Below are 18572 nucleotides of genomic sequence, written 5' to 3' on the forward strand. Positions count from 1 at the left end.
GGTTTCTGTTTGTCAGAATCGGAATCAGTCCTAGAAACAAAAATATTAAAGAAAATGAGGAGTAAGACACTTGGTTAACTACTTCTTACCAGGACTAGTAGATGAAACAAAACATCTCTTTTAGAATCTCTCCAAGTGTTTTTTCTTATGCAAGATAAGATAAATGTCTAAAATTTTAAACAAGATAACCATTTAAAATTTTCTTTAAGTAACACAATTATTGAACTTGTTTAGTTCTCAGTTATAAATTTTAATATTCAGAAATAACAATATGAGATTAAAGGATGTAGGGTTATTTTAAATGAACTCCTCCCACAACACTTTTAGGCCTCCTTGCATATTATAAATGCATAAAAGATTAACATAGCCTAGAACTATAACTGATTTTTTCATTCCTGCAACTAATAGCAAAAGTGAGAAATTTCTAAATTAATTTACCATCACAAGTTCACAATGTGACTTTAAGAATGACACCTCTTATAACGTACATCCATGTCTTTCTTGTTAATTTCACATAGCACTGTAACATTTATTTTTGTTTCTGATTCAGTAAATCTGTTGTTAAAATAAACCTTAATTTTTTTTTTTCAGACAGTGTTCTTCTCAACTCAAGGAGCCTGATTATCAATCCCACCTCACCACTTGAGGAATAATAACAGTGAACAAATAATAAAGTTAATCCAGTCTATGTCTTTATTCAAGACTTGACAAAATGGAAGACAGAGATTCTTGACTTTCCTTATAAAATGCAAATAAGGACCAATATACACAACAGCGTCTAAAATCCTGATTCTGAATCCCGCAGATTTTCCATTCCTCTACAATAGGCTCTAATCTATCTTCAAGGTGTCAAAATTAAGATATTCACTTTATTTATGATCATACTTCCAATTAAACACCAATTGCAGTGGCTCATATGGTAAAGAATCTACCCGCAATGCAGTAGAACTGGCTTCAATTTCTGAGGTGGCCAGATCCCCTGGAGAAGGGAATGGCAACCCACTCCAGTATTCTCGCCTGGAGAATTTCCAAGGACAGAGGAGCCTGGCGGGCTACAGCCCATGGGGTCGCAAAGAGTCAGACACAAGTGAGAGACTAAGACACACTTCCGAGTAATGACACACTAGAGATTTTATTTTATTTTTTTATTTTTTTTTTTCATTTATTTTTATTAGTTGGAGGCTAATTATTTCACAACATTGCAGTGGGTTTTGTCATACATTGACATGAATCAGCCATGGAGTTACATGTATTCCCCATCCCGATCCCCCCTCCCACCTCCCTCTCCACCCGATTCCTCTGGGTCTTCCCAGTGCACCAGGCCGGAGCACTTGTCTCATGCATCCCACCTGGGCTGGTGATCTGTTTCACCCTAGATAATATACATGCTGTTCTCTCGAAACATCCCACCCTCGCCTTCTCCCACAGAGTCCAAAAGTCTGTTCTGTACATCTGTATCTCTTTTTCTGTTTTGCATATAGGGTTATCATTACCATCTTTCTAAATTCCATATATATGTGTTAGTATGCTGTAATGAGCTTTATCTTTCTGGCTTACTTCACTCTGTATAATGGGCTCCAGTTTCATCCATCTCATTGGAACTGATTCAAATGAATTCTTTTTAACAGCTGAGTAATATTCCATGGTGTATATGGACCACAGCTTCCTTATCCATTCATCTGCTGATGGGCATCTAGGTTGCTTCCATGTCCTGGCTATTATAAACAGTGCTGCGATGAACATTGGGATACACGTGTCTCTTTCAGATCTGGTTTCCTCAGTGTGTATGCCCAGCAGTGGGATTGTTGGGTCATATGGCAGTTCTATTTCCAGTTTTTTAAGAAATCTCCACACTGTTCTCCATAGTGGCTGTACTAGTTTGCATTCCCACCAACAGTGTAAGAGGGTTCCCTTTTCTCCACACCCTCTCCAGCATTTATTGCTTGTAGACTTTTGGATAGCAACCATCCTGACTGGCGTGTAATGGTACCTCATTGTGGTTTTGATTTGCATTTCTCTGATAATGAGTGATGTTGAGCATCTTTTTATGTGTTTGTTAGCCATCTGTATGTCTTCTTGGGAGAAATGTCTGTTTAGTTCTTTGGCCCATTTTTTGATTGGGTCATTTATTTTTCTGGAATTGAGCTGTAGGAGTTGCTTGTATATTTTTGAGATTAATCCTTTGTCTGTTTCTTCATTTGCTATTATTTTTGACAAAGGAGGCAAGGATATACAATGGAAAAAAGACAACCTCTTTAACAAGTGGTGCTGGGATAACTGGTCAACCACTTGTAAAAGAATGAAACTAGAACACTTTCTAATACCATACACAAAAATAAACTCAAAATGGATTAAAGATCTAAATGTAAGACCAGAAGCTATAAAACTCCTAGAGGAGAACATAGGCAAAACACTTTCCGACATGAATCACAGCAGGATCCTCTATGACCCACCTCCCAGAATATTGGAAATAAAAGCAAAACTAAACAAATGGGACCTAATGAAACTTAAAAGCTTTTGCACAACAAAGGAAACTATAAGTAAGGTGAATAGAGATTTTAAATCTATGGAAAAGAGTCCAGTGAAAGTTCACATAAGACAAAGCCTTACCAGAAAGCAGAAATAAGATGAGATGAGAAAGAATTTAGGAACGTTTTCTTTCCCAGGAAGAATAAGTTACTCTACTAAAGTTTATAGCTTGGAAATGTCCATAAATATAGGATACTTTGCATGTCCCTGTAAGGACAAAGATCAAATACTTGAGGTGGTAGTACACTGTGAAGACATTTCATGAAAAAATGGTAATAGCAAAGAATAGTATTTCTCTAATTGGTGATGATATCTCTGAGATTCTACCATACCAGGAACTTTCTCTGTCATTTCTGGTAAGGTTCTCTCTGGTCCCATAGCTCAAGAAACAGATTTCAGATGACTCAGTATGAAGATGTCAGATCATATGCAAAACTGAAATACTTAAGACTCCTATCTCTTCCTCAATTCCTAAATTTGGGTATTGAAGACAAACTCAGAGGACAATCTATCACAAAGCCAGATATTCTACTTATAGCTAATTTGTCTAAGCCACTACAAAATTAGTTTTAAGCTAATATTATATTCCATGTAATGGTTCTCGTGACCCAAATGTTATTTTTTAAGTTACTGGTGAGTTTTCTTTCTTCTCTCTCTCTCTTTTTTTTAATTTAGGAAATAGGACAGCTAATATTGCCTGTATATATTTTTTCTCTCTTTTGTTATAAGTTTTGCTCTTAAGTCTGCTTTATAACCTTAATCAAAAATAGAGCCTTTTACTCTTTCTTCACTGGTGTTGGTTTAACCTCTGCTTATTTTTTTATTTAAATAATTGTCTTTTTTTTCACCTTGACTACTCCTTTAAAAATTTGTAGAAGCAAGACAATGCACCTTCCCCAAGTTCTCAGAGCTCTTCTAACCCTCCACTCCAGGCACCTGTTTGTGCTCAGTCACTCAGTTGTGTCTGACTCTGTTGTGACCCCCATGGACTGCAGCTGGCAGAGCTCCTTTGTTCATGGAATTTATTCCAGGATAGAATACTGGAGCTGATGGCATTTCCTACTCCAGAGGACCATTATGACCCAGGGATCAAACCCAGTCTCCTGCATCTCCTGCATCAGCAGGCAGATCCCTTACCACTGCTCCACCCGGGAAGCCCTGTTGTTTCATTCAGTTCAGGTCAGGCCCTCAGTCGTGTCTGACTCTCTGCGACTCCATGGACTGCAGCACAGCACGCCAGGCTTCTCCGTTCATCACCAACTCTGGGTGCTACCTCAAACTCAAGTCCATCGAGTTGGTGATGCCATGCAACCACCTCATCCCCTGTCATCCCCTTCTCGTGCCTTAAATCTTTCCCAACATCAGGGTCTTTTCCAGTGAGTCGGTTCTTCACATCAGGTGGCCAGCGCATTGGAGCTTCAGCTTCAGCATCAGTCCTCTAATGAATATTCAGGACTGATTTCCTTTAGGATTGACTGGTTGGATCTCCTTGCAGTCCAAAGGACTCTCAAGAATCTTCTCCAACAACACAGTTCAAAAACATCAATTCTTTGGTGCTCAGCCTTCTTAATGGTCCAACTCTCATATCCATACACAACTGTGGAGAAAACAATAGCTTTTGTTTTTCTAAACAGCCTCTTGACTAAAGTGAAAGAGGACAGTGAAAAAGTGGGCTTAAAACTCAACATTCAGAAAACTGTGATCATGACATTCAGTCCCATCACTTCATGGCAAATAGATGGGGAAACAATGGAAACGATGACAGACTTTTCTTGGGCTCCAACATCACTGCAGATGGTGGCTGCAGCCATGGAATTAAAAGATGCTTGCTCCTTGGAAGAAAAGCTATGACCAACCTAGACAGCATATTAAAAAGCAGAGACATTACTTTGCCCTGTTGTTTATGGGGCTATAATTCAGGGGCTCAGCTGGTCCAGCTCTAATACAAAGCTCTGGAGGCTGAGTGCACGTCCCCTTCCTTTACAGTTCAGATTGCTAGCTTTTACAATGACTCGGTATTACTCAAGGACTCTCTATGTCTAAATGGTAAATTTCCCCACACACCTTTTTTTCTACATACCCTACATGGAGAATAATATTAATTTTTCTTTAGAATCTTTTCAAATTTTATTTTTAATTGCAGGGGATATATAATATACGCCCTCCCCCTTGAACCTCCCCCCTCCCTCCCATGGCACCTCCTAGGTCATCACGGAGTGTCAGGCTGAACTCCTGAGTTACACAGCAGCTTCCCACGAGCTGTCTATTGTAGATACCTGCTGATGGGTAAAAGCAGGATCTCTCTTGTTTGGGACTGATGGATATAGTTTTATATCTAGAGTCACAACCCTGGGGCATAAACCCTAGAGACTGTCTGTTGTCTCATTCTCTTAAAACCTTGAAATAATTAAAACTAATCACAATTCTCTGATGTAATTCTTTCTTGTGTTCTGGAAAACCTGCCGCAGTGTTGGGGGCATTTCACACGAACACTTGTAGGTTAACGTCACTCCTCTCAGACTCTTCATCACTCTGATATGTTTTTACGGTTAACAAAATTATGTAACTACAGAAGTCATCATTATCAAATATTAATCAAATGATACAATATGCCAGGCATAATCCTGTTTCTCCACACTTTTAGTCTAACATATGGGAGAAGTATGAAGATCCACCTTTAATATCACCATGATTCATTGAGGCTTAAAACAGAGATATTTACAAAGTTAAATATTAAGTTTGGAAAATGATGAGTTCCCTTTAAAATAAATGTCTGTTCGATTGCACCATCACATCCATTCCATTAATTATTTTTGTCTACTGAATTATTGAAATAACACAAATTCATTGAAGAACTCATGAACTATAGAATGTAAATAAGGAACATGAACACATTAGATGTGATTGATATTAACTGCATTTCGAATCTCACATTCAAGTTTAGTAAACATGACCAACACTATCTGAAGTAAAAGAGAAAGGTGAGCATCTCCAGTAGGGTCGTGTGGGCATCATTTATTCCCTGATATGATGTGATGAGAAACTTCACCTTTGTGATGCTCTTTCCCCAAAACCTCTACTTCGGTCTTAACACGAGAAAATTATTAGGCAAAGCCATATTTGCAGGCATTCTACAGGATACCTCATTAGCACTCCTTAAAATTATTGAAGCTGAAAAATAAAAATAAAATAAAATAATATTCAAAACCTGACACAGGACAGGTCAGACATTTGGGAGACATGATGACAATACAGTGTAGTACCTGGATTGGGTCCAAGAGAATAAAGAGAATTAATGGGGAAAAACTGATGGAATCCAAGTAAAATTTAGATTTTAGTGATTATATTGTACTAATATTTCTTTTTAATTTTTATTTTATTGTGGTAAGAACATTTCACATAAGACCTGCCCAATTAAGATATTTTAGGTGTAAAATACAGTTTTGTTGACTACAGATGTGATTTTTGTGCAGTACATCTTTAGAACTTATTCATCTAGCTTAAATGAAATTTTATGACCTTTGATTGGTAACTTCCCATTGCTCCCTCCTCTTGCCTGTGACATCTATCACTCCACTTTATGATTCCATGAACATATAAATGGAATCATACAGTATTTATCTTTCTGTGGCTGATATATTTCACTAAGCATATGGTCATCCATCTGGTTACATTGCAAAATTTCCATCTTTTTAAAAGGGTGAATTGTATGCCATTTTATCTACATGCCACTCTTTCTTTATTCACTTTTTGGTCCATTTATGTTATTTCCATTTCTTGGCTATTGTGAATAGTTCTGCAATGAACACAAGAATGCTAATATCTCTTTGGAATCATGATTTTACTTATTTTGGATAAATATTCAGAAGCAGGATTACTGGATCATATATTTAATTATTTTTATACTGTGAAAAACTACCATACTATTTCACAGCATCTGCATGATTTTACATCCCAGAAACAGTATAAAAGGGTTCCAATTTTCCATATGTTTACCAACACTCACTTATTTTTAGTTTTGTTTTTTGATGATTGTCATCCTGACAAGTGTGATTTGATCTCTTTGTGGTTTTGATTTTCTTCTTCCTGATGCTTAGTAACACTGAATATATTTTTCTCATTTTAATATACTTACTGGCCATTTGCATATCAGAAAAAAATCTAAATCTTGTGTTTAGATAACTTTTTAACTGGGCTATTAGTTTTTATTTTTGTTGTGCTGTGTTCATTTTTGCTACTGAGTTGTATGAGTTCTTTATATGCATATTAGAAATTAACATTTTAATATATAGATTGCAAATATTGTTCTATTTCTGTTGCTTCTTCATTCCGTTTGTTTCCTTTCCTGTGCAGAAGGTTTTAATGAATGTCTGATAGCAATCAGCAATTGTGTTGGATATTAACGGTTCAAGTAATTCTGAAAGCTATCATGATCAACACATCCCAGTTCACTTGTAGCTGTCCTCGTTTTAGTAAAGTCATGTATATCAGGTATTCTCTTAATCATATTTCTTTAAAATGAATATTTCTTTCTCAGATTAACATTTCTGATAAGGTCAGAACCAGATGTGCTAAGTTGCTTGTATCGTGTCCAACTCTTGTGACCCCATGGACTGTATCCTGCCAGACTCCTCAGTCCATGGGATTTTTCAAACAAAAATATTGGGGTGAGTTGCCATTTCCTTCTCCATAGAAACAGATAGTTTTAGATATGTTAGCACTAGAGGCTAGAGATTCCATATAACAGAAAGAACCTTTGATGGTTTTATATTTTCAGATATCCAAGGATATTTCAGGATCAGTCAGAAGGCAATCTTTCCAAGTCAATTCTCACTATTATAGAACTCTTTATCAGTGATCTTTTTCAGAGTTTTTCAACCATGGCACTATTGACATTTTGGACTGGATTATTCTTTTTATGGGGAGGTATCCTGTGCACAGTGCTAGGCAGAGCAGCTTCTCTGGCCTCTGTCCACTGGATGATAGTACCTTCACCCTTGATTCCTGCACTGTGACACTGAAAATGCCTCCAGAATTGTCTACTGTCCCCTTGGGAGGTGAGGGGGAGTGAATAAACCACTGACCATCTTTACTCGATTTTGGTAAATTTCCATGTCCTTCTAGTTAACTTACATGCAATTAAATATATGTTTCCTTATCTCCCAAATGCTATTATATAAGTAATATGTATTACCATCAATCCTGGTAAGCATGGTATCTAAAATGTTTATCCTTACAATTTCTTCCCTTTGTTTTTGTGTGTGGTCTTATGAGTCAGCACTTGTTTTTTTCCATGCTTTAAAATCTTATTTAGAGGTGACCTTACCAAAAGGATATCAGCCCTGGGTGTACATTCTTTTGAATTCAATTTTGGTTAAATACCTGTCTATCCTCCCTTGCACAATTCTACCTCGAATTGGCAGAAGCAGAGAGCCATGCACCAAAGAGTCTCAGGGTCCCTGTGTCCTCACACTCCCAGGAAACACTTGCTCAGGGCACTGCTATGAAGGAGTTCAGTAAGCCAGGCCCTTCTATATATCTTTCAGGGAAGTATGCACTTCCTGTTCCTGATATGTAATGTTTTCCATGACTCAAAAATTCCCTCAAGTGATTTGTCTCATGAAGAAACAACTGAAGCTAAGGTACCTATTAGATATTCTACATGGGACTGTGGGAAAGGCAGCCCCACTCTACCCTCCAGAGGACTTGTTGATCTACTGGGAAGGCTGAGACCCTTATGTCTCCTCCACTCCCTGCAGCACAAGGCCCTAGAGAGAATCCCTTGCCTTCTTCTTCGGAGGCACAGAACAAGCAATTAAAGCTAATTATTGTTTCCTGATGCAATTTATATTTCTTGAAAACATGAGGAAAAATCAATAACAGATTTAGAAACATTGTATATGAAAGTAAATCAACAGTTTAGCTGTCACCTTCTCACCAAACCCCATTATCATTCCCAGAGACTCCAAAACTGTTGGATAATGACATCATAGCAAAAGTTATCTAGATTGCACAGCAAACGTTTCTCTTTTTTAAGTGCATTGTCTTATGCTTTTAATTTCTTTTAGATTTACTAAAGTATAATTGATAAATGGAATTTTTATATATGTAAGATATAAATTTGATGTTTTGATATATATATATATATATATGGTAGATTTTTCTAAAATCACATACAATGACACAGACAAAATATGCAATAAAACTAGTGTTTTTTCTTATTGCTTGCCTGCTTGCTTCTCAATTCATATATTTCTCAGCTAAATATTACCTAATGACCTAAAAAATTCAAAAGAAGCTAACAAAGAAACACTGAATTATAAGCTTGTGATGTTAGAATTATAAATTATAATTTTCTGTATGACAGAAATATCCTGAACAAGGTCTAATTCCTGTAATTTGAAAGATAGTTCTGCTTACAATGTGTATTCCATCAAAAAACTCTAAAGGAATTAAACAAGCTACTGGAGTGGAACAGAATTTCAGAATATGCTCATTTGTGCATAAAATCAAACATATGCTCTTCACTGCAAAATAACAGCCATTCAATTTTGAAATAAATCATAGTTTCCATAATGGATAGAGAAATAAAGTATGAGTTCTTTAATAAGTTTATGAAAGTTTTACAGCAAACTAAATGTGTGTTTTAACAGTCCATTGCGCAGAACCATTTAAAGAATTTTAGATTGAATAAGAGCAAGGAAGCAGGCTGAGAATTTTGATATATGCTCAACTCAAATTGACAGGATACAAGGTACAAAGAAAAGTGAGTCAAAAAGACTCATTCATAGCTACCCACTTCTGTTTACCCTTTCCAACATTACAGCACATCATCACCCTTTCACCTGCCTCCAATTTGGAACCCTGAGTCCTGCTAGGAAAATATTCTCTGGGAAAATATTTTGGAGCTCACTAGTTTTCTGAGAGCTTCTTTCACATCTTTGTTCCTCAGACTGTAGATCAGGGGGTTCAGCATAGGGATCACTACAGTGTAGAACACTGTGGCCACTTTGTCAGTATTCATGCTGTTGCCAGATTGGGGCCGACAATAAATGAAAAGGATTGTTCCATGAAAGACAATGATGGCTGCAAGGTGGGAAGCACAGGTGGAAAAGGCTTTGCACTTTCCCTCTGCAGAGCACATCCTCAGGATGGTGATAAGAATAAACAAGTAGGACATGAGGATGACCATGATGGTGATGATCTCACAAAAAATGGCCACAGAGTATAGCGCCACTGACTCACAGTGACATCAGAACAAGTAAGAGACAAGATGGGGGGAGATCACAAAAGAAATGGTTGATCACATTTGATCTGTAGGATGGGATCTGAAGAGCTAAACACAAGTGAATCAGAGAACACATAACACCATTGAGATAGCAACAGGACACCAGCTCCACGCAGAGATTCTGGGACATGGTGGCCATGTAGAGCGGTGGGTCACAGATGGCCACAAGGCAGTCATAGGCCATCACTGCCAGCAGAATGACCTCAGTTACCACAAATGTGCAAAACAGGTAGAATTGCACAGCACATTCCAGGAAGGAAAAGGCTCTGTCTTCATTTAAGATGTTAGCTAGAATCTGCGGCATGATGGTCACGGAGTAACAGAAATCCACAAAGGACAAGTGGCTGAGGAAAAAGTACATGGGGGTGTGGAGTCGAGAGCTGACCTGAATCAGGGCAATCATGCCCAGGTTTCCCAAAATTGTGGCTCCATAGGTGGAAAGAAACAGCAGGAAGAGGAAGACTCTGAGCTCAGCGGCATCTGAGAATCCGAGGAGGGTGGAGTCTGTCACAGCAGTGCAGTTTTCCTTTTCCATGTTCCTAATTTACTGGGTATGAAGTAAAATATTAATAATTATTCTGCATTACATCATCCTTGATTCAGTTTCGCCTCTCTTAAAAAAGACATGATAATGCATACTTTTCTATAAAGTTAGTGTAGTGATTTTGTTAATTACACTATACAATTCAATATGCAAATTCACTGCTTTAGATTTATTTGAAGTTCTAAACAAAGAAAGAGAAAGTGTTAGTCGCTTAGTTGTGTCTGAATCTTTGCCACCCTATGGATGAGACTTTTCTGTCTATGGGATTCTTCAGGCAAGAATACTGGAGTGGGTTTCCATTCCCTTCTCCAGGGGATCTTCCCCACTCAAGATCTAAACTGGGTCTCCTGCATTGTAGGCAGACCCTTTACCATCTGAGTCACCAGGGACAACAAAGGTGTGAATATGAAATTAACAGAAATGCTTGCTGCTGCATTGCACCATTATTTATGAAAGTGAAACTTAGAGATACGGTGTAAATCTCAAAGAAATAATCAAAGTTATGGTATATGTTTATATACAGGACTTCCCTGGTGGCTCAGATGGTAGAGAATCTGCCTGCATGTGGGAGGTCCAGGTTCCATCCCTGAGTTGTGAAGATCCCCTGGAGAAGGGAATGGCTACGCACTCCAGTATTCTTGCCTAGAGAATTCCGTGAGCAGAAGAGCCTGTGGGGTTACAGTTCATGGAGTTGCTAAGAGTTGTACACAACTGAGTGACTAACATATATATATATATATATATATATATATGCTAGAGTTTCATATTTATACTATATATCCATAGTTTTTCATATATATATATATATAAATTGTGCAGCTTTTTGATGAATTGTTAAAGACTTTATTAATGACCATGAAAAGTGGCAAGTGACAAATGCTAAGCCAGATTGCACAGATAAAATATTATATATGTACATAAATTTCATCATATATCCAATCATTACAACATCAATGAAGCATAACTATTTTATAACAATTTTTTACAAAGAAAAAGCAATGGAGAATCTTGTTATGGGTTGCATTGGAGAAGGAAGGTGGGATTTTTTAAAGATAAAGATAAGGCATATCATACATAGAAAATACCAACAGAGGATAAGAACATGCTCATTTCCTCTCCCTCCTGACCGTTGGTAATTTTAAATGCTTTAGAGGCATGAGTTGGTTTATCTTGGATGAAAGAGGCTCTGGACTAAAACTCAAAATGTCATTTGTACCAGGGATAAGAAACCTGCTGTGGAGAGACGCCTCTGTTCTTCTCGTGTCCGCTTCAGAGGTTGGTCTCATGTTTCTGTTCTTCCATGAACAGTTCTGGGACTTCACTAGTGCCTCAGCAGTAAAGAATCTTCCTGCAATGCAGGAGACATGGAGACACATGTCTAATCTCTGGGCCAGGATAATCCCCTGGAGGAGGAAATGGCAACCCGCTTCTGTATTCTTGCCTGGGGAATCCCATAGACAAAAGGGCTTGGAGGGCTACAGTCCATGGGGTCTCAAAAGGGTCAGACACAACTGAGTGACTAAACAACAACACAACAACAACAAAAAACCAGTTCTGAGGACCCCTTACTGCCACTCTCGGCCTCTGAGTGGCTGTCCGGAGAATCTCCCTGTGGTCTTTCCCAGGTTCCCTGGAGGGAGTTAATGTGACAGAGGAGGAAGTGCGAAGGTAGGAGAAATCAAGCATTCTTCCCACTTTGTTCACACTCATTTTCCTCTTACACTAATAGCTATTACAAAATATTTGGTTTTGCAGATTAAATTGCTATAATTTCTCTTCGAGATTTTTCCTCCAAAAAATACTTTCATAAAAGAGTGTCTGCAACATGACATTTCTTAAAATACCCTCTAAGAGAGAACTAAATACAGAAGCTTAAAAATAAATCAGTACCACTGCTCTCCAACTCCCCCCAAATCAGAGTGTCATCCTACCAACCAACTTATGGGATAGACATTGCTTCTTTTGTTTCTGAAGATGGTAGGAGTCAAAATGATACAGACTCTATGATTTTATTTGTGTCTGTCTCTGGGGCCCATATTCCTTAAGCTTCTGAAACCAATCATTGATCTCTGTACGCCCTCAGCAGAATATCAAGAAAGCAACATCATCTTGGGACTCAAATGAGTTTTATGAGATAAAAGAGGGATAAAACTATCTCAAGTGGGGTACATGCTATTATTAACATAATCAAACATGATTCACTCCAGAGGTTGTGACGAACTGTAGACCATCGTAGGCTGCATTCAAACATTGCTCTGTTCACCAGGACCTACGCTGTCATTATGAAATATAATAGGACTTCTAAACTTTGCCTGTCACATACAAAATCTTCTTCTTTGAGGGCTTAGTGTCTGAAGTCACACCAGAGTTTTGCCAAATATCAGAGAAGACTAAGAATATTGAGCCTCCTTTCCTGAGAATAATAATAGCTGATTACACATACTTTGCGTGTTCTGAATACAACTAATAACATATTTGATTTTTATTAAAATACGTTAGGTAAGTACAGTTATTACCTTTACTATTAAGGTGACTGAGGCAAAGACAGCTCTCGCTTGCACAAAATCATCCCTGATAGGATGAGCCTGAATGCTGCATTTGGGTTTCTGCCATCCATGTGACCCTGTGTGGGAGAACAGAGCTACTACAGAGTTCTGAATGGCATCCCTCCTGCTTAGTGCAGAGACCATCTAATGGGTTTGCCTGAAGGATCTGTCCCACGTCTGCTCCTTCTTTAACTATATGAATAAACCCTAAACCAACAGTGCTCAAAGGATAGGCTGTGGTTTGTGTCTTTGGATATACAAAATGCTTCAAGAATTCCTTGAATATAATTAGTTACAGGTAATTGGTTTCCAAATTCTCGACAATTTATGTGGCCTTCCCTAAATTGACCCATCTGATAAGTTCCTGAGTTTGAAGAGTGTTTCTGTATCTTCTTTCTCTCTGGCATTCTCACTATTCCTTTTCTGTCATTTTTCCAGAAGCAAAGAATCCTCTTTTCCATTCACATAATACCCTGTGAACTACCTCAATTAGAAAAGCAAAATCAATTTTGCAAAACCAAAAACACAACAACATTGTGGAATATTGCTTTCCAAGAAGCCTAAACTGTGCTTCAAACCTATGGTTTGACTTCTTATTTCTCTCTGACACATAAATATAAATATAGATATATAGATATAATTATATATATACATATATATTTATGTTATGGAAAATTATGACATTAGATGTGTTTTACCCAATAGAGTGATGTTTTGAAATTGAATATTAATAGATTGTCATTAGTTTGAAATTCTTAATACACCCTAAACTTGTTTTCACAAAAAGTATGATCTGAAGAAGGCATATATTGTCAAGGCTGTATATTGTCACCCTACTTATTTAACTTATAAGCAGAGTGCATCATGAGAAACACTGGGCTGGAGGAAGCACAAGCTGGAATCAAGATTGCCGGGAGAAATATCAATAACCTCAGATATGCAGATGACACCACCCTTATGGCAGAAAGTGAAAAAGAACTAAAGGGCCTCTTGATGAAAGTGAAAGAGGAGAGTGAAAAACTTGGCTTAAAGTTCAACATTTAGAAAACTAAGATCACGGCATCCGGTCTGATCACTTCATGGCAAATAGATGGGGAAACAGTGGCTGACTATTTTTCTGGGCTCCAAAATCACTGCAGATGGTGATTGCAACCATGAAAGTAAAAGACGCTTACTGCTTGGTAGGGAAGTTATGACCAAGCTAGGCAGCATATTAAAAAGCAGAGATATTACTTTGTCAACAAAGTTCCGTCTCGTCAAAGCCATGGTCTTTCCAGTGGTCATGTATGGATGTGAGAGTTGGACTGTAAAGAAAGCTGAGTGCTGAAGAATTGATGCTTTTGAACTGTGGTGTTGGATAAGACTCTTGAGAGTCCCTTGGACTATAAGGAGATCCAACTAGTCCATCCTAAAGGAAATCAGTCCTGGGTGTTCACTGGTAGGACAGATGTTGAAGCTGAAACTCCAATATGTGAGAAGCTGACTTATTTGAAAATACCCTGATGCTGGGAAAGATTGAGGGCAGGAGGAGAAGGGGACGACAGAGGATGAGATGGTTGGATGGCATCACCGACTCAATGGACATGGGTTTGGGTGGACTCCGGGAGTTGGTGATGGACAGGGAGGCCTGGCATGCTGCGTTTCATGGGGTCACAAAGAGTCAGACACGACTGAGTGACTGAACTGAACTGAACTGAACTGAAAAAGGGAGTCTCATGACAAAAACACAAAACCGAAATCTATAAAGAGCATCATTGGCAGTGACCCTTTATATGTCTGGAAAACACATTCACAGGAAAGCTGCATTGCATATTTGTTTATGTTAGACTTATAGACATGGCAGGTGTTTTAAATAATTGATTTAAATATAAAAATTTATTGACATTTATTTCATAGTCATTAGTCATAAACTGAGTAATATAAATATGCAGTTCTGTTTGATTAACTGTATTTAAACCACATAAAACAACATTTTAGAAGAATATTAGAAAGGTGGAATGACATCAACAATATGTTAAATTTTCTAACTTTCAAATTTCATTGTTTTTGTCAAATTTATTCTATGTGGAAGGATAGCAGGCATGTTTAATTGCTATATAATAAGCAGTACTTAATACTAAGTACCTAAGAGGACACAAAATTACTCGTTCATTTATTCATTCATGTTTAGACATGTTTATTATAGGCTTACCCAGAGATAAGTACTATTTTAGGTACTGCAGGAAGAAAGAAAAAATGTTCCTTTGTCAAAAATTTATATTTAAGGGGAACAGTTTAATAGATTAATATCTTAGCCATCTGTAAAATCCTTATGTAAATATATGCTACACATCTTGGAAAGCTCTTTCCCATTGTTAATGGAGATTGAAAACTTCTTTGGACATTGGTTCAGTGAAATGAAGCTTTTGTGTCTATTAATTTTCGGAAGGCATCCTTCACATCTTTGTTCCTCAGGCTGTAGATCAGAGGGTTCAGCATGGGGTTGACCACTGTATAGAACACAGAGGCCACCTTGACGGTTTGTCGAGAGTTCTTGGAATTGGGTACACAGTAGAGAGAAAGGATGGTCCCGTGGAAGATGGTAATGGCAGTCAGGTGAGATGCACAGGTGGAGAAAGCTTTGCGACGTCCACTGGCAGAACGGATGTTTAGCACAGTGACAAAAATAAAGACATAGGAAGTGAGGATGATCAGAAGTGTACTCACCTCATTGAAGGTGGCGAAGCCAAAGAGCAGCAGGAGGGGGATGTGTGTATTGGAGTTTGAGACAGCAATGAGAGCAGTGTATTCACAGAAAAAGTGGTTGATCAACTTATGTCCAGAAAAGTTTAATTGGAGGGCATAGCAAAGGAGTACCAATGGGCCAAACATGCCCCAGAGATATGACCCAGCCACCAGCAGGGCACACAGCCTCTGTGACATGACCACTGTGTAAAGCAGAGGGTTACAGATGGCCACGAAGCGGTCATAGGCCATCACTGCCAGCAAGAAGGACTCAGTCACCACAGCCGTGCAGGACAGGAAGTACTGCAGCATGCAGCTACTGTAGAAGATGCTCTTATCGGCCATGACCAAGTTCTCGAGCAGCTTGGGAGTAACAATGGAAGAGTAACAAAAATCAACAAAAGAAAGATGACTAAGGAAAAAGTACATGGGGGTGTGAAACTTAGGGTTAATTTTGATGATTATCATCATGCCCAGATTTCCTACCACGGTGATAATGTACATGATCAGAAACATGAGGAAGAGAGGAATCTGAAGCTCTGGGTAATCTGTGAAACCCAAGAGGGCAAATGTTGTCTCCAGACTCAGATTTCTTGCAGTCATCACTATGATGCCTTTGAAAAGAAAGGATGGGAGAAGGGAATTTTTCTTGACAAAGAGGAGATTTACAGAAATAAGTGAAAATCATATTATGACTTTCTATAATGTACAAAATAAAATGAAAGGAGTTATTAGTTCTAACTTTTTCCATTTACAACATTCCTTATATGGATAACTACTGTGGATGGATCTGCCAATCCAACTGAGTCTCTGAACTGTTTTTGCATATCCATTGCAGCTGGTATTTTCCTCAGAAATACTTAACACATTGAAGTGAGTACAGCTAGTAGCACAGTATGCACATAACTGATAGAAAATAATTGCACATGAATGTGTAAGTGAATAAAAGTATCTAAGAAAAATGTGAGATGTTTGCTTCAAAGAAAAACATATATTGTTATTGTATTTTGTGTGCATACACAAATCAATTAAAACCTTGAAGAGAATATGTTTGTCTTCTAAGTATGAGGAAAAATAAGAGAGACATCTAAAACGAGAGCACAGCGATCCCATTTTGGCATGTTCTGTTCAGTAAAGGATACTTCTCTCCTGGGACAGCTTCACTGCTGAGGAGAACAATGACTCATTTGGAATTCTAAGTGGAGTGTACACTTTAACAGGATTTATAGCTTATGGATTAACTTCTATTACAAACCTAGACATTGTATACATGTCTCTTAAGGGTCTCAAGATTTATCAGGTAGGAGTTCTCTCAGAATTAACTACTTCTCATTTTTGTAAAAGTTTATATAGCAATTTAAACTACACATAAATAATTATGTATACATGTCCATTTCCCAGTAGCAAGTTTATTCTCTTCTTTGTGAAACAGTTGTCAGTCTTGAAACATGATTGCTAATTTCTTTCTTTAATATTATTGGGCTCAGAATTGGCTAGCATTTACACTGATTTAACACAAAAAGGAAAGGGAAAAGAAGACCTCAGTTACCATTTCAAGAAAATAATATTTTTACTGTGTCATAAACAATGTCAAAAACTTACCTGCAACAGAGAAGCAGGTCTCCACTGTCCTGTTTCCCTGTGGGCTGAGTATAACTGGGAGATCAACGCTCTTACATCTGAGCCTGTAGCCCTGGGGACTCAAGCCCTGGAGGACCACTAACAACATTTTCCTCACAAGCATCAAAACAGATCATTAAGGCAAATGGCAGGTCTCGGAATTACACAGAAAAGTGTGACTTGAAATTGGCTGCTAGGCTTTGTTTCCATGTAATTAAAATGCTCCTGGAATGAATGACACTAAACTAAAGCTAAGGGAAAAGAGTCTTTATATATATATACATATATATATATATATATATATATATATATATATATATATATAATGATGTCTAGAATTGGAAGTTTTCTTACATAGTTTTCTTTGCAATTTGGTTTGTCTGATTCTTGAGTATATGTTTAATATCTATTCTTTCTTGGATTTACTTACCATTTATCAAAATATTTAAAAGATTCAGATATAATTTTCCAACTTTTTTCACACCTGATATGCCCTGTGTCGTAATTATTTTCCTAGAAAGCATCTTGTCAGAGATATATTTCATGTTTGAGTTATAATAAACAGGGCACAAGTCAATTTACATTCAGCTGCGACAGCAATACATGAACCATGAACTTCCAGATGTTCCAACTGGTTTTAGAAAAGGCAGAGGAACAAGAGATCAACTTGCCAGCATCCTCTGGATCATTGAAAAAGCAAGAAAGCTCCTGAAAAAACATCTATTCCTGCTTTTTTGACAATGCCAAAGCCTTTGACTGTGTGGATCACCACAACTTCGGAAAATTCTGAAAGAGATCAGAATACCAGACCACTTGACCTGCCTCTTGAGAAACCTGTATGCAGGTCAGGAAGCAACAGTTAGAACTGGACATAGAACAACAGACTGGTTCCAAATAGGAAAAGGAGTACATCAAGGCTGTATATTGTCATTCGGCTTATTTAACTTCTATGCAGAGTACATCATGAGAAACGCTGGGCTGGAGGAAGCACAAGCTGGAATTAAGATTGCCGGGAGAAATATCAATAACCTCAGATATGCAGATGATACTACACTTATGGCAGAAGGTGAAGAAGAGCTAAAGAGCCTCTTGATGAAAGTGAAAGAGGAGAGTGAAAAAGTTGGCTAAAGCTCAACATTCAGAAAACTAAGATCATGGCATCTGATCTCATCACTTCATGGCAAATAGATGAGGAAACAGTGTCAGACTATGTTTTGGGGCTCCAAAATCACTGCAGATGGTGATTGCAGCCATGAAATTAAAAGATGCTTACCCCTTGGAAGGAAAGTTATGACCAACCTAGACAGCATATTAAAATCAG

At 37.8% G+C, this 18572-nt stretch overlaps 1 protein-coding gene and 1 pseudogene across 1 annotated transcript; both read right to left on the reverse strand.

Moving 5' to 3' along the window:
• Nucleotides 1-9403: 9403 nt before the first annotated feature.
• Nucleotides 9404-10352, reverse strand: LOC122705849 (annotated as a pseudogene).
• Nucleotides 10353-15295: 4943 nt separating this feature from the next.
• Nucleotides 15296-16234, reverse strand: LOC122705860 (olfactory receptor 5D14). The gene has a single exon (XM_043921124.1). It carries the CDS (start codon nt 16232-16234, stop codon nt 15296-15298), a length of 939 nt encoding a protein of 312 aa, XP_043777059.1.
• Between the last annotated feature and the right edge of the window lie 2338 nt (nt 16235-18572).

Source organism: Cervus elaphus, chromosome 2 (assembly GCF_910594005.1).
Source record: "Cervus elaphus chromosome 2, mCerEla1.1, whole genome shotgun sequence".
NCBI lineage: Eukaryota > Metazoa > Chordata > Mammalia > Artiodactyla > Cervidae > Cervus > Cervus elaphus.